General features: G+C 38.3%; 1 protein-coding gene across 3 annotated transcripts in view; it reads left to right on the top strand.

The window, feature by feature from the left end:
* cnot3b (CCR4-NOT transcription complex, subunit 3b) overlaps positions 1–14,091 on the top strand; it is a 31,596-nt gene extending 17,505 nt beyond the window's left edge. For all 3 annotated transcript variants that reach the window (XM_053490052.1, XM_053490054.1, XM_053490053.1), the window contains exons 13-19: positions 1,099–1,240; positions 6,641–6,737; positions 6,991–7,035; positions 10,558–10,756; positions 10,933–11,065; positions 11,154–11,279; positions 12,592–14,091. In XM_053490052.1, coding sequence (XP_053346027.1) covers positions 1,099–1,240; positions 6,641–6,737; positions 6,991–7,035; positions 10,558–10,756; positions 10,933–11,065; positions 11,154–11,279; positions 12,592–12,690 — 841 coding nt within the window. In that variant the 3' untranslated portion in view covers positions 12,691–14,091. The remainder of the gene's footprint in view (positions 1–1,098; positions 1,241–6,640; positions 6,738–6,990; positions 7,036–10,557; positions 10,757–10,932; positions 11,066–11,153; positions 11,280–12,591) is intronic.
* The last annotated feature ends 1,964 nt before the right edge of the window (positions 14,092–16,055 follow it).

Consider the following 16,055-nt stretch of genomic DNA (forward strand, 5'->3'; position numbering starts at 1 on the left):
TTTGGGTAAACTTTTTTTTTTTCCTCAACAAATGGTTGCACACTGTTAAATCCTGGCGCTGCCTTATTCCCGTGGAGTGCCAGGTGTAGGTTGTGTGCTATAGCAAACACAAGAGTCTCCATTTTCAGTCTTTAATTCTATATTTTAGAAGGAAATGTCAGGATCATGCAACATACAGATTTTCAATTTCTTCGATGGTAACGTTCGACCAAAGTAGTTCGGGCCCAAGCACTATGACATCCGCCCCAAGTCGTCATAGTGTGTGAAGGAAAAAGCTGCCATTAGGACAAATGAGCGGACCTCACACCATACATATGAAGCCCGGTACACATGTAGATCTCGCTTAGCTGAACAACTTTCACATTGCAGGTCATGGGCTCAACTCAACAGAAAGTCAGTTATTACCCCTCCTAGTATCACCACCGGACCTATGATGCCTTAAACTTATGGCTAATAACTTCTTGTGTGACCCTGCATTGAGTGACATCATAGAGCGATGCTTTTATTTAGCTGTTTGGAGGAGCTTGATGTGAAATTCCACCTATTCAGAAATTAAATAACTTAATGTCTCCTTCGAATTAATGTGCCCACTGTCTTTCTGGTGCGCCCATGGGGGCGGTGCTTGGCCCCGTTCATTGCTGCTCGCTACTTATATTTTTAATTGACATTCTTAGTTTAATGAGTTTAATTAGTTAAAGCTAAGATACCATGCCTGTGTCTTTTTTTAGGTCGGTGCTTTGTGTGACATTATATTAAGTGACATCACATATCACATCAAGTGACATCATGAGTTAATGCTTTTTTTTCCCAGCATCTGGAGCTTTTTGGGGGTTTTACACATAAAATCCTCCCCCCTTCTCTAAACTTATGTCATAATGGTATTGGTTCGTCCCCACATTGTACCCACTTGTCCTTCTGCTCCGCCAGGTGGGGGGGCGCAAGGTGCTTGGGCCCGTTCATTGCTTGCAACTATATTTTTAAGTGACATTCCTAGTTTGACAAGTTTAATTAGTTAAAGTTAAGATGCCATGTCTGTCTTTTATTTTTTATATATATATATATATATATATATATATATATATATTTTTTTTTTAACAGTAAGGACACCGGTTCCAGCCTTCTGGGGTCTATAACTCTTCCTACCAGTTCACCATCGCCCCCGTATAGTGAGAGTAAACCAAGTGGGGGCAGCCTGTTGAATGGACCTCTTTCCTACACACAAGCAGCCGACGCCATCAAGGTCAGAAACACAATCTCCACCTGTACTCAGACACACTCACACACCTAGTGCTAGAAGTGACCTGTTTTCAGCGTTTTGCTCAGGAAGAGTGTGTGTTGCCCCCATTGTGGCCCTTACTTATCGCAATTTCTCCTGGAATGGTCTAGTTTTTATTATTTGGTCGTCATAGTTTCTGTCATGCGCACACACATGCAAACGAAACCCGGTACACATTTAGATCTCATCAAGCCGAACAAATTTCCCACTGCATGTCATGGGCTCAACTCAACAGGAGGTCAGTTATTTCGGGTCGTTTTAAAAAACGCGTCCAGTGGATTTGGATGTACTGCTTTTTAGGGGATTTTTACGATCGTGAGAAAACCAGGTCTACGTGATCTCAATACATTTAAGGAGGGATTTTTTTCTATCTTTTTTTTTTTTCTTCTTCTTCAGCATCTTGGGCTTTTTTGGAGGTGTAGACATAAAATTCTACCTTTTCTAAAATGATGTCATAATAGTATTGGTATGTCCAATTTAAATGCATGTGCCCACTGTTTTTCTGGCTGGCCATGTTACAGAATGCTTGGGCTCAGTAATAATAATAATAATAATAATATGAGTATTATTATTATTGTTATTATTGCTGTTGTTCTTGTCACTAAAGTTTTTTAAGGCGTTGATAAATGGAAGCATAAAGCAGGCTGTTCTTTTTTTTTTTTCTCTCTCTCTCTCTCTCTCTCTCTCTCTCTCTTTCTCTGACTATATTATTTTACTTTTTATCCAGTTTGAGATTTGAGTTCTAATGAAGCTTCATCTGGAGAGAATAAACATCACTAATCCTCGTGCACATGTAGCTCATTCTCTTCTCTTCAGAGCACAGAATTTTAATAGAATTTAAATCCAGACACTGCGATGCGCCTAATCATGGATTTTTTTTTTTGTGTGTGTGCGCGTCTTTCTGCAGCCATTTCTGTGTTGATGGCTCTCGTGTTAATGGGTTTTGGTTTTAATAGGATTTAACCTTGTATTTCTGACCCCTAGGAGAACAGAAGAGTTCTATGGGGAAAAGGGGAATGTTTTCAGTCTTTTTATTTATTTATTTAATTTTACTATTTATTTTTAATTTCTGTGTTCCAAAATATTTGCAATATTCATTATGGAATATGCTATTTTATTAGTATTTGGTTAGTTTTTAAATAATAGGATGTTCTTAAGATAACTATTTTTTTGTTGAAAGAAAAGAAAGTAGTTCATTCTGTGTTTTTTTTTTTTTTTAATACAATTATTATTTCCTCGATTAGTTAGTATTCTTGGATCTAGTTCTTTTTGCACCGAGATGTGAGAAACTGTACGTGAAGTACACAGTGACGTGAAGAAAAAAAAAAAAGAACTGTAACGACATCAGCTCAGCATCAGTGTTGATGCTTTTCTGTGCTGGAACATGTTGTGAAAAATTTAACTCAAATACTTGTACAGGGTTAGGGAGTAAATAGTACCGTCTCTCTTTTCTACAGTTGTGTGCTGCAAGTCGTCGAGTGCCTTAATTAATATCGCTACCAGTTTGGACACAGCCGGAAAAAAAAAAACATTTCCAATGCTCTTTTTTCTGAGCTTTTTAATGGACGCTATCTGCATCCATGTGACATTGATGTAATATTGTCTGGCCAAAATTAAACGCCTTCAGCTTCGATTACATGTCATCCAGTTCATGTATAAAAAGTGATTCCTGACACCACTCTTCTACTATCCATCAGGAAAAAGAAAAAAAAACTCCATAGATGTGATAATCTGGTCATTCAGTACTTTCAGGTCGTCAGCTGACTTCATTTTATTGCCACATAACGTTGAAGAGTCTAGACCGGAGCTACTAAAGCAAGTGTTAATCATAACACAGCCTCCAGAGGCTTGTACAGTGGACACTATGCATGATGGGTGCATCGCTTTATGCACTTCCCTTCTTACTCTGAAAGGAAACGGAAAAAGGTCTGATGAGTACAGATTAACCCTTTTCATTGCTCCAAAGTCCAATCCTTATGCTTCCTAGCACACAAAAATTCTTTTGTGATTTGTCTAAGGCCATACTAATATATTTCTACGTTTTTAAAAATATTTGTCCACATGACCTACGTTTTACAAATATCTTCGTCCGCATTAAAACGCACCGTTAAGTGCTGTTGGGAGCCTCCGTAATCAACAGGAGTTAACAGTCATTAGTTTACTGAACTTAAGTCTACTATTGCACAAAATATCCTCATTAACAAAGCTTGCGTCAAGTCAATGAAACTAGCACACAGACAATAACATCATCAGGACAAGGTGACGTTACAGCAGGCCGAAATCTCTGTTTCACTGTGTGCACACAACACCACTGAAAACGGAGTTTTTTAAAACCTTCACTTTGGACAGGCCAAAACCGCAGATAAAAATCTCTGTTTTAAAAGAATACATGGCTACAACCTCTTTATGTCCTGCTCGCTTCTAAGTGGCGCAGTGGTAAAGTGCTCGCCCTATCATCCGGAGTTCGATTCCCGGGTGATGCTGTAACCTCTGGTAGCCGGAGGTCTAGAGACATCTGATAATCCACCAAAAAAATTGTCATCAATCGGTTTGCTCAAATTAGTGATGGATTACGGAGCGGTTACCGACTCCCATCTCTAGCTTCTAATCATTTGAAAGTGTAAAATAAATAAATGAAGGCAAATGAAGTAGCATGCGCCGCATCAGCCGCAGGACATTCCTATTGATTTCTTCTGTGTTTATTTACGACTCTACGCTATTTGATATTAAAGCAGTTTATTCTGAGCAGAACAGGATACACTTAGTGCTCAGTAAAAGAGAACAAGTGATGAGTGATGGCCTGTTATTGATTATCGCGTCATTAAATCAGTCTTACCGATTTATAATCAGCACTAACATTTTTAGGAGGTGTTTGTTTTTGTTTTTTGGTCACGATCGTATGCATCGGTACAGAGTCGAGAAAAGAGATTGCACAGATGTTAGGAGCTCCACGCAGAGACTGCGTTAGGATCTCGCGTCCTTTGTTTTGATGAAAAGCATTTAATTAGCGATACCAGCTCCATCTGGTTGTACTCGCTCGTTAGTTTGTTAGCGCCTAAGGATTTTTATTTATTTATTTATTTATTTATTTATTTATTTAGGTTGGTAGCCAACCTCTAAACCTTTTTTTTTTAATTTATTTTAAAGGCTTTAATGAGTGGTTTATACACCACAGCTCTACTATAATCTCCCTCTCTGTGTAGATATTTCTAGGTTAGAGCGGCTTCTCTTCTCTCCTGCCTTTTGTTCACGCCTCCCACCGGTATGCGAACATGTGCCCGAACATGTGTGTTTCCAGGCCTATTTACTGATGTCGTTTCCATTTTAAACGCAGACGTCAACGTTAATCACTGAAACACAGCGAATTGAGTAGTTCCCGTGACCCAGTAATGAACCTGTTAATGGTCCCAATTCAAGGTCAGCTCGATTTGTTTTTTTTGCTTACATGCCACAGAGCATAGGAGGATTTCAATCATGGGACAATCTACAATTAAACATTTTCACTTATTCTGCCGTTTACATACGTTTTCACCCCTTAGTGTGTTTTTTTTTCTTTTTTTTTTTTTTCTCTCTTTGGCAGTATTACATTTAAATATATTAGAGTGGACTGTTTTTCTGCTCCACAGAAAAAAAAAAGGTATAAATTATTTAGATTCTAGAAAACGAGTGCATTATAAAAGAGAAACGTTCACATGGGGTAAATACTTTCTGGAAGTCTGAGTGCTTCCATCTGTACAGCAACAGTCTGGAGAAGAACGACGTAAAGGTGTCGTAGTCAGGCTGTCACAAAGGTTTCACTTTTGGTGGAGAGAGTGTAAAGCAGGTGTCGAATCTCATCCAGAGAGGCTCACTGTGGGTGCAGGTTTTTCATTCCAACCAAGCAGAAGCCACACCTCATTCCATCTGATTATCTAGCTATTATCTAAAATTGTTCTTAGGTTTCAATAGACTTAAGGGTGTGGCTTCTGTCTACTAGGAATGAAAAAACTAAAACTTTCTCTGCAGAGGATTTGACACCTTTTGAAGTGAGTGAGTGAAGATGAATGAGTGAGAGCGATTAAAAATAATCAGGAGCGAATGTGAATGAGTGAAAGCGATTGACAGTGATTGAGTGAGTGAGCATGAGTGAATAAGTGAGTGTGTGTGACTAAGTCAGGGTGTGTGAGTGTGGGCATGTGTGTGAGAGACTGCGGCTGAGTAAGTGCGTGCAGGAGTGTGTGATTGAATGTGCGAGTGTGTGATTGAATGTGCGAGTGTGTGATTGAATGTGCGAGTGTGTGATTGAATGTGCGAGTGTGTGATTGAATGTGCGAGTGTGTGATTGAATGTGCGAGTGTGTGATTGAATGTGTGATTGAGTGTGTGATTGAATGTGTGATTGAGTGTGTGATTGAATGTGTGATTGAGTGTGTGATTGAATAAATGTGCGGGTGTGTGATTGATTAAATGTGCGGGTGTGTGATTGATTAAATGTGCGGGTGTGTGATTGATTAAATGTGCGGGTGTGTGATTGATTAAATGTGCGGGTGTGTGATTGATTAAATGTGCGAGGGTGTCAATGCGAGGGTGGGAGTGCGGAGGGTGGGAGTGCGGAGGGTGGGAGTGCGAAGGGTGGGAGTGCGGAGGGTGGGAGTGCGAAGGGTGGGAGTGCGAAGGGTGGGAGTGCGAAGGGTGGGAGTGCGAAGGGTGGGAGTGCGAAGGGTGGGAGTGCGAAGGGTGGGAGTGCGAAGGGTGGGAGTGCGAAGGGTGGGAGTGCGAAGGGTGGGAGTGCGAAGGGTGGCACAATGTTATCCTGTAGTACCTGATAATGTAATGTTGAGTTGTATACACAAAGGGTCGGGTACTTAAACACTTTAATTCAAGCCCGTCAGGAGCCTCGTCTGATTCCGCCTGTATAATCAGATGATGTTGGGGTTCAGTGGATTATCGGTGTGTGGAATGAAGACCTGCACATCGACTTTCTGCAGATCAGATTAGACACCCCTGGTTGTACATCATACATAATTAATTTTCTAGTTATAATTGAGAGCAGCAGTCCTTTCTGACACGCTTCTCTCTTATCCTCGGGGAAATGTACTGAAACACAGAACTGTATCGATGTTGTGCATCTCCACCTTCAGCACAGGCCTCAGTCAACCTTAAACACCAGCTTTTATACCGTGGTCACCTTTATTTAAGATAATAAAGCACATTTCATTCTCTATAATGCACCTGACACTAGATGATGCATTGATCACAGCATTTTGTAGATCATTGCAGAATATCAGCATCTCAGTCACTGTCTGTGTGTGTGTGTATGAGAGAGTGTGTGCGTGTACACCTGTATGTACATGGACATATATCTCTACTTTTTCTTGTTTTTCAGCCTCAGGAACCGCTCAGTTCTCTGAAATCGTTGGCAGAGACCGCAGCTCAGGGCTCAGGTTTAGAAGGAGAACTCACTGCGCTACATCTCACTGGAGGTGAATACACAATACACCCACACACACTCATCTCTCTGTAGGAGTCCTATGGATTCTGTTCTCCTGAAATGACTGAGAATTTAACAGCATTTTGACATTAATGTGGCATTTTCCACACAAACATGAAAATTAAGTTTTGAACAAAATGTTAAAGGTTAGACGTTTAACTGTTTAACTATTAAATGACACGGTTGTGTGGGTTTATTTTTATTTTTTTAAAGCAAAGCTAAAGGTTAATAAATTTGTTTTTCAGGAAGCAAAGTTGTAGATTGGAATACAGGAGTGTGCAATGGTTCAGGTACGTCAAATGCATATCATTGTATGATATGCCAGTAATATTTAATTATTTATTTATGTCAATCAAAATAATGATTTATTTTTTATTTTTTTAAGCATGCTGTTTGTTGATCTAATTTAAGCTCACTTAGTTATGTAACCTGTAACAGGTTTTAGTAGTGCTGTGGAATTTAATCAATTATGCAGTTTAATCAATGTTTTGTTGGTCCATTTAATTAATTAAATCCATGGATCAAGGGAAAAAAAAAAAAGATCCACAATCTTTTCATACTTTAAAATTTACCAAACAAATGAACAAAACATGAAATCAACAAATTCCTTAAATACTGCAGCCTTTTCTTTTTTTGGATCTTTTTCTGCAAATACTCACATTTTGCAGGAGTATCGTTCCTTCATCTTTGCTTTTATGGATAGTTAGTGCCACCTAATCAATCAGACTTTCAGAGAAAATTGTATTGAATGCACAATAACATTTAAACAACCATCAACACAGGTTACACAGCATTTCAATGTACATTAGATATTTTTAGTGTTTTTAATACAGTGGAACCTTGGATTACCTTACTTAACTCGTAAACTGTGTTCGTAATTAGGTTAAAGCCGACTAGTGATGCTCTTTTTTTAGACTGAGAACAAAATAAGTTAGTTTAAATCATTGAACAGACCATCATTTCACTTTGATACGGTTGTAGTAAGTTTTTTTTTTTTTAAATTATGAAATCTTAAGTTGTTTATTCTTAAGTTCCTTTCAACAAACTTCAGAAAATACACTGATTTAAACAAAAGAAATAATTTATAGTCGTGCGATCCGGTCTCACCCAGACGAAAATGAGGTTGAGCCAACGTTTCTTCCTTATGACTTCTCAGGAGGTGTTTTTATCGCCACCATCGCCTTTAGCTCATTCATTAAGGATGCATCTTAAATATACACTAGCGCTCAAAATGTTGGGATCACTTTCCAACTCCATGGTCGTTCTTGATTATTTCTTTCTACATTGCTGTAAAACAATCCTGAAGTAGGCAATAATCTCCATTGAGCAGTTGATATCGAGATGTATCTGCAATTATGATCTGTAAACCCTTCATAATGGCTTTAGTCTGAGGTGCTGGTTGTTAATTGGCGATTTCTAAGGTAACTGGTAACTCTAAATAAACTCCTCTGCAGGAGAGGTACGTCTTGGTCTCGCTTTCCTGGGAAGGTCTTCATGAGAGACAGTTTCATCATGGTGCTTGATGGGTTTTGTAAATGATTTTGACATTACTGTTCTTGCAAGAACTGTTTCAGAACAGCTGACCGCCGTGTCTTAGAATAACAACTGTTGTTGTTAGATAATTACCTAATTCCATGTGTGTTATTTTATAGTTATTTCAAATCCCCAGTATTGTTGTAGAATGTAGAAAATAAATCACTAAACAAAAAAAACCCGAACCTTTGAGCGGTAGTGTATATCTGACTTTTATTTTGTTTTTAAAAACCTTTGGTTTAACCGCTAGTGTGTGTGGAAGAAACAGCACCTGGGACTGGTTTGTTCCTTTTCTGGCTAGTTGGAAGAGTGTTCGAGCCATACCTCAGATTTTTGCATCAGTGTAATGGATACGTTCACCAAATTCATACTCTGTTCAATGCAACATGAAGCATGTTCAGGTGATTATATAATAATCGTGACAGGCCTAGCTGTGATTCACTGCCTGAGTGGAAGACTCTTGAAACTCTTGAATGAGGCAATTTTAATAGAATGTTTGATGAAAACCTTTAAAGTTGCCCAAAAGTCATAGATTGTTTTTTTTTTTTTGTTGTTTTTTTTGTTGTTTTGTTGTTTTTGGATCTGTCCATTAGTCCTTTGCCCACGTATTCCTTATTTTGATCTTATATTTCATGACTTCCAGTGATGCAGTACAATTCCTTAAGATTTATTGTTGTGTAAATTCTGGATCGTTTATTTAATGCTTTCTAGGTCCAGAGGCGGAGACACGTACAGTATGCGTATTTTATATAGAATGCAGATCATTTCTGATTCGCCCTCGTATATAATTTCGCCCGGACAGTACTGGAATCTGAATGAAAGTGAATACTCAAATTTCATCCACTCGACCCCTCTAACATAGCTGTCTTTCATTATTGTTGCATTTCAAGAATCAAACAGAATAGCTGTAAGAAATAGCACAGAGCTGGCAACTTTTTTTTAACTAACATGCCAATCTGTCCTAGTTCTTGTCCAAGTAAATGAGAGTTATGCTAAGCTAAGTAACTTTACGTTCGCTCTTCATTTCCGCATGCTCACAACCTAACGAATGTGGCACCATCTTATTTTAGGTGGGCAAAAATATTGGAACAGGTCATTCTAAAGTGGTAGAGTTTACATAATTACATGAAGCCACAGGTGCCACGAAACTGTTGCATTCTTCTTTTGCGATGCTTTTCTTTCAGGTGTTGTGTGTGTGTTTTTTTTTTTTTTGGGGGGGGGGCAGGGTGGTTTCTACCTTCAGTCTCCTCTTCAGGAGGTAAACTGCTGCCCAGTTGGGTTGAGGTCTGCTGATTGACCTGGCCAGTCTAAAACCTTCCACTTTTCTCTCTTTGATTAAGTAATTTGTTTCGGGTTGGTGTCTTGCTGCATGATGAAATTCCTCCTGATTAGATTGGATGTCTTTTTTTTCTTTTTTTGTAAATTATCAGACAGAATATTTCAGTAGACTTCTGAATACATTCTGCTGCTCCATCATGATCTTTAGCATCAATAAAGATCAGTGAGTCTGTTTCAGAAGCAACCATGCAAGCCATATGTCTTGACGTTACATCTACCGAGCTTTACCCATCAGCTTGTACGTTTTGGATCATGAGCAGATCCTTTTTTTTTTTTTTTTACTCTCCACTTTGGCCTTTCCATCACTTTGGCAGAGGTTCCTTATGGTTCCAAAATGTTTGTGACTCATCTCTGTATTTCTTTTTCAAAATCCAATCCGGTCTTCTGATTCTTACTGCTGATGAAAGGTTTGTATCTTGTGGTTTTTACTTTAAATGCTGGATAATGAGGTCTTCACATCTGCCTGTGAAGGTTTTTAGTGACTTCACTTGGGGTTTTCTTCACAGCACTCACACTGTTTCTCTCATTAACTGCTATAGTTTTTAACCTGTTTGATGTTTAGCTGTTAGTGCAAATGTGATGTCCTGGCTGTGCCTAACACTTGTGCACTTTTTTGAAGTTTTCTATCTTTCAAAGCTTCCCAATGGCTTGCTTTTCTCCCATAAATGGCTCTCTGGTCTTTTATATTGGTTTTAACAGCTAATGCGAAGAGCTTTTAATTTTGTAACTGTCTCTCTAACAAGGGCGCACACACAAGAAGTTGTTGTCATGCATGTGTTCCGATATTTTTCAAAGTTTAAAAAAATGTTTGTTCAAAACTGGTGTAGACATAGGGAAATGAAAGCAAAAATTTAAAGAAAAAAGAATTGGTGTTGCTGTTCCAAAACTTTCAGAGTGTCCTGTATGTCCCTGTAGTTACCATTAACCTTTTTCTTCCATAGATATTTTCCCTAGTTCCACAGCCCCATCAGGTCCTCCTACAGCCCCTCAGTCTTCCCTTTCAGAGGTTAACATTCCTCCATCACTGGGCGTCTGTCCTCTGGGTTCTATCCCCATCTCCAAAGAGCAGCACTACCAGCACGTTATGCAAGAGGCAGCATGGACACACATGCCCCACCCGTCAGACTCAGAGAGGATCAGGTACACGTCCGTCTGTCCTTTACTTATATGAGTATTATACATCTTAAGGCATGTCGCTTCAAGATGAAGGTTATTAATCAATGTTTCCAGTATAATTTGTGCTTTTCATAGTTGTGGGATGAATTGCTGTAACTGATGTGCCCTCATGTTTTATTTGTTTGTTTGTCAACACACAGGCAGTACCTGATGAGGAATCCCTGTCCTACATTGCCTTTTCATCACCAGATGCCACCACCTCACTCGGACTCTGTGGAGTTCTACCAGAGACTGTCCACAGAGACACTCTTCTTCATTTTCTACTACCTTGAGGTAGGCTTTGATCATTTTGTTTCATTGTTCAGAGCCTGCACAACCTGAAAGTTCCTTACATAATTAGTACACGTTTCCTCATCAATAGGGCACAAAGGCTCAGTATTTGGCAGCCAAAGCATTGAAAAAGCAGTCCTGGAGGTTCCACACCAAGTACATGATGTGGTTCCAGAGGCACGAGGAGCCCAAGACCATCACCGATGAGTTTGAGCAGGTGAGATCCAAAGATGAACTGTACCTTGGGGGGAAAATACAAACCAGGATAAATTCTGGTCAGCACTTTTCTCAACCTTTGCTCTTCCTTCCTTCTCAGCCACTTTTTTTGTTCGTTTTGTTTTTTTAAGATTTGGTATTTGGATTATTATTGTGTTAGAAGGTGTAGTTTTTCTTCGTCCAACATGTTTTGTGCCACTATATATGGCTAGTTTGAGCAAAGACGATTGCCTTTATCCTGACTAGCTGAAAAGAAGCAGCTTCATACAAAAGCATGATGCCGCCACCACCATGCCTCACCATGGATACGGAGTTTTCTACTCATAAGCTCTTTAATTCTTATTTATGATTTATAACTGAAAAGTTCTGCCTCGGTCTCATCGCACGATGACATTTTGCAGTAGGGTTTCAGCGATTCCACCTTCGTTCTTTCCATACAGAACGCAGAAGCGCAAGAACTGAGTGATACTCCCACCTTGACTCAATCTTCATGAATAGGGCTAAAGACTGAAAGATTTTCTGGGTTCCGGTTTAACTTTATCAGTTTTGGGATTTTTTCCCATGTCTAACGTTTTCTCAGCTGAAGAATCAGAAACTATAACAGGTGGTGCAGACATTTTGCTCTTGAATGACTGTATATGTTAACTATATATATATATATATATATATATATATATATATATATATATATATATATATATTTCTTTTTTTTTCTTTTTTTTGCCCTTTATTAGTGATGTAGACTGACTAGCTGAAAAAAGCACCTTCATAGTATGATGCTGCCACCACCATGTTTCACCATGGTGTTTGGACTTTTTTTTTCTTCTTTTTTTCCTTCTTTTAATTAGTGGTGAAACACCATTAAAATATTTAGGTAAACTTGCAACTGTTAATTGTCTGAAACTAAATTAAAAACTTTTTTCTTTCTTTTTTTCTGAAAAAATTGCATCTGCTGCAAAGTACCTGCCACCTCCTGGCCTGGAGTCTGGAGCACAAGATTATCATTTTGGACGAGACACAACATTTAAATAGGAAACAACACAAGATACACAAGATCTATTTATCAGATACTTTTAATAGTACTTAAAAACCTGTAAGAAATATAGTGAATCAAATTGAAAATTGCAGTGACAGAAAAATGTAAATAAATAAAATTAAATCAGTTCTTTAAGTTATGGATCACTGACAAAACACAAAAAAAGGGTTGGTCTGGCTAAACTAGGACTAGTCCAATTTGGACCAGCATTTGTTCTTGTTTTAAGAGACTGGAAATGGAATGATGGTACATTTATTTCCTTTTTTTGTGCCCTCAGGGGACGTACATTTACTTCGACTATGAGAAATGGGGCCAGAGGAAGAAAGAAGGTTTCACGTTCGAGTACAGGTATCTCGAGGACCGGGACCTCCAGTGACGGCCAACGCAGAACTGCAGACTACTGTCGACATTCCTGGACTGAATCCACACTCTCACGCTCATGAAGCGTGGTGTCTCAGATGCTGTTGCGAGGCTGTTTTTAACGTCTCGTCGCTGCACAATGCCTTCGGAGTTTCTCCCAGTTCTTAGAAAATCCACTTTGCCCAGTACTTTTTTTTTTTTTTTTTTTTTTTTCCACCTACCAACTTGTTATAAGAAAACTCTTTTAACATTCAACATCTTGCCAGAGAATTCTCGAGCCAAAGAGACACAAGCGTACAAAATTTCGTTCAATAAACACAAAGTCTGATCGTGCCGCTGGTACGATTGAGCAAATCCGTTCTAGCACAAGGAGCACTGACAACAAAATACCATCGCTAATTTCATTTTTAAGCTGGATGAAATTCATTGGAAACCATCGTCAGTAACTCCATTCAATGCTTGTTCATTTTAATAATACATACAGGACACCGGCCATATCCGTATACAACATTCTAGTGTTTAAAACGGTAACATCCAGCCTCTTTTTTTAACTATACAGTGTGAGGGAGAGAGAATTAAAACCAGCACCAACACTAAAAAAAAAAAAAAAAACTATATTCAGAATCGGATCCATTACTGAGGCTCAGGAAAATTAATGAAAAAAAGAAAAGAAAAAAAAAAGGTAGCTAAAAGACTTAGTCTGCATGATTACAATGTTGTGTATGGGATCATATGACGCTTTGATTAGACTGACAAAAAGATGACAAAAGTAAAGCTCTCCATCACTATCAGATGAATTTGTTGAATTGGAGCTGACCCGCTTTCGAACTTTTACGCAAAAAAAAAAAAAAGGACTCGCTTTTCTGAAGATCCGACGTCACTACAGTCACGTTAGGGACAAAATCTCTTCAACTACCTTACTTTTCATTTTATCTGTCGGCCATCTGCTTCATTATTTTACAAACTTCTCCATGTCACTCGTATGATTTCATTTCTTTTTTTTTTTTTTTTTTACTTTGTTTCTTTTCCTTATGAGAACTGACCATGTTAAATATAATTATATGCAGAAAGTTGAGTCATTACCTTCTGTTTAATTTCCTTAAACACGCTGCATGACACCAAGTGGCCACATCGTCCCACCCGGTTTTTGTTACGTTTACCTTTTCTGAGTGTACTGTATGGAAGAGAATAAAAAAAAATGTGAATTATATATATATTTTTTTTCCTAACTGGAAAAAAAGTGATGTACAGACGATGATTATTTCATCTCACATCATTTTTTTCTTCCCCTCCATTAATAATAAAAAAAAAGTTTTAAAAAGTTACAACTGCAAAGTGGAGAGGATTCAAAGAACATTACGAGACATTAAAAATGAAGTAAAGGATTGTAAAATATTAATAAAGAAATTACTTTTCACATGGTTGTTTGTTTTGTTCTTTTTTATTTTTTAAAAACATAGAACGATTTTAAAGTCTTAAGGTTTATGACGAGATGTTTCATCCTCAGGGTACAGCTGTAATATAATATTTTTTGCTAGGGAGCATAAGGACTGAACTTGGGACTTGAACAATAGATAAAGGTCATGATGAGTCCAGAGTGATGGATCAGGGTAAGAAGTGCAGTAAATGAAGCGATGCACCCATCATGCATAGTGTCCACTGTACAAGCCTCTGGAGACAGTGTTATGATCTGGGGTTGCTTCAGTCGCTCAGTCAGCTGACAACTTGAATGTACTGAATGACCAGGTTATCACATGACCAAGTGGTTCTGAGAGCATTAGTAATCATTTTCACACATGAACCGGACACACGCATTGTGCACCAGCATCTAATTAGCATCCGATGTGGGTCGTGCATGCTCAGGCCTCATTCGTTCATTTTCCTTCTAGCCTGTGCGCTTGTTCCTTTATATCTGTGTTCATTCCTGCTACAAAATCTTGATCTTGGCTTTAAGCTATTTAGTAGCTACAGTTTTATTTCAGTGCCTTGTGTTAACCCGTGAGCCCTCTCTGTTGCATGATGCTTAACGCGGAGGAGAGGAGGAAAGAAAAAAAAAAAGAAAACTGCTGCGGTAACAACCCACGGCCTTGTACCAATTCGAGGCAAGGTGGGTGGTGGAAACCTCTGCTCTGCTCTGCTCTCTTCTCTATCTGTAAAACTATAGACTGCTGTGAAATATCAGTCAAAGCTTTCGACGCGCTCCCTCCCTAACTTCCTGCTCCATAAGATAATACGTCAACATATAGTGAGTCAACTCAAGGTTTTAAAGCCACTTAAAAGACAATTAATCAGCAAAAAAATATCCTGTGTTTTAAAGAGAAAGAAAACACGGGTACGAGGGGTCCAAGCAATCATCTGTGATTGAGACTCATCATAAACGGGACCAAAACATGGTATTGGTGCTAAAAAGCAAAAGGTCTTACCTTGGTGAAAAGATGAATTTTCAGAAAGGATCATGTAACCTCATTTTTTTTATAATACTTAACACTTCTCATCTTTTGATCCATGCTTGTTTTTTGTGAATATGCATACTTATTTATGTTTTTATTAGATCAAAAGAAACACATTTGTTCAATAGTTTCGTGCCCTTTCATGTCCGTAGTGTCCGGAACTTTTTGGAATTCAAATCGTTCAACGATCTTAACTGTCATTCAGATGAAACTTGGCCGATTTAGATTCCACATGTAAAGGACATAAACCTGAAAAAGTGTATTATTATAAAATGCGAAACTGGTAGGATATTGTAACATGAATCTGACGTGGTTACGGACACTACAGATTTTTTGCTTTTTAAACTTTTGCCATTTAAGCAACAATTTTTTTTACGCTTCTAGAAGTTTTTTTATTTATAAAGCGTTTTTAACAATGGTCATTGTCTCAAAGCAGCTACACAAAAACAAAAAATAAAAATTCTAATAAAATTATCTCTCCAAATGGCCAAGTTAGCAACTTAAAATTTTAATGGAAGCAAGATTGGTCACTTTTCTGTTGCTTAAACTTCAGAATTAGCTTCTTTGGTATAATACATTTTCTGTATGATATTTAAAAAAAAATCAGCACCAATACTGGAATGAAAGATTTGGGTCTAAAGGTTAAAACTAAGGTTTAAAGGTGTACAAAAAATGACAAAGAAGTCATGCTAGCAGGCGTTTCTACTTTCAGGCAGAAGCATGGTGCGTACAGGACACTGCTTTATGCAATACTTCGATTACCACCAAACCCCAACCACATCAATCCCAAACCCAGATAAAATAGGAATGTTGTGTCAGGAAGGGCATCTGGCATAAAAACCTGTGCCAAGTTGTTTGCTGTGCCATGGTCCGCTGTGGTGACCCCTAAATGGGAGTTATGAAACCATTTTATTTATGTCTGCTTCAGTGA

Source organism: Clarias gariepinus, chromosome 28 (assembly GCF_024256425.1).
Source record: "Clarias gariepinus isolate MV-2021 ecotype Netherlands chromosome 28, CGAR_prim_01v2, whole genome shotgun sequence".
Lineage (NCBI taxonomy): Eukaryota > Metazoa > Chordata > Actinopteri > Siluriformes > Clariidae > Clarias > Clarias gariepinus.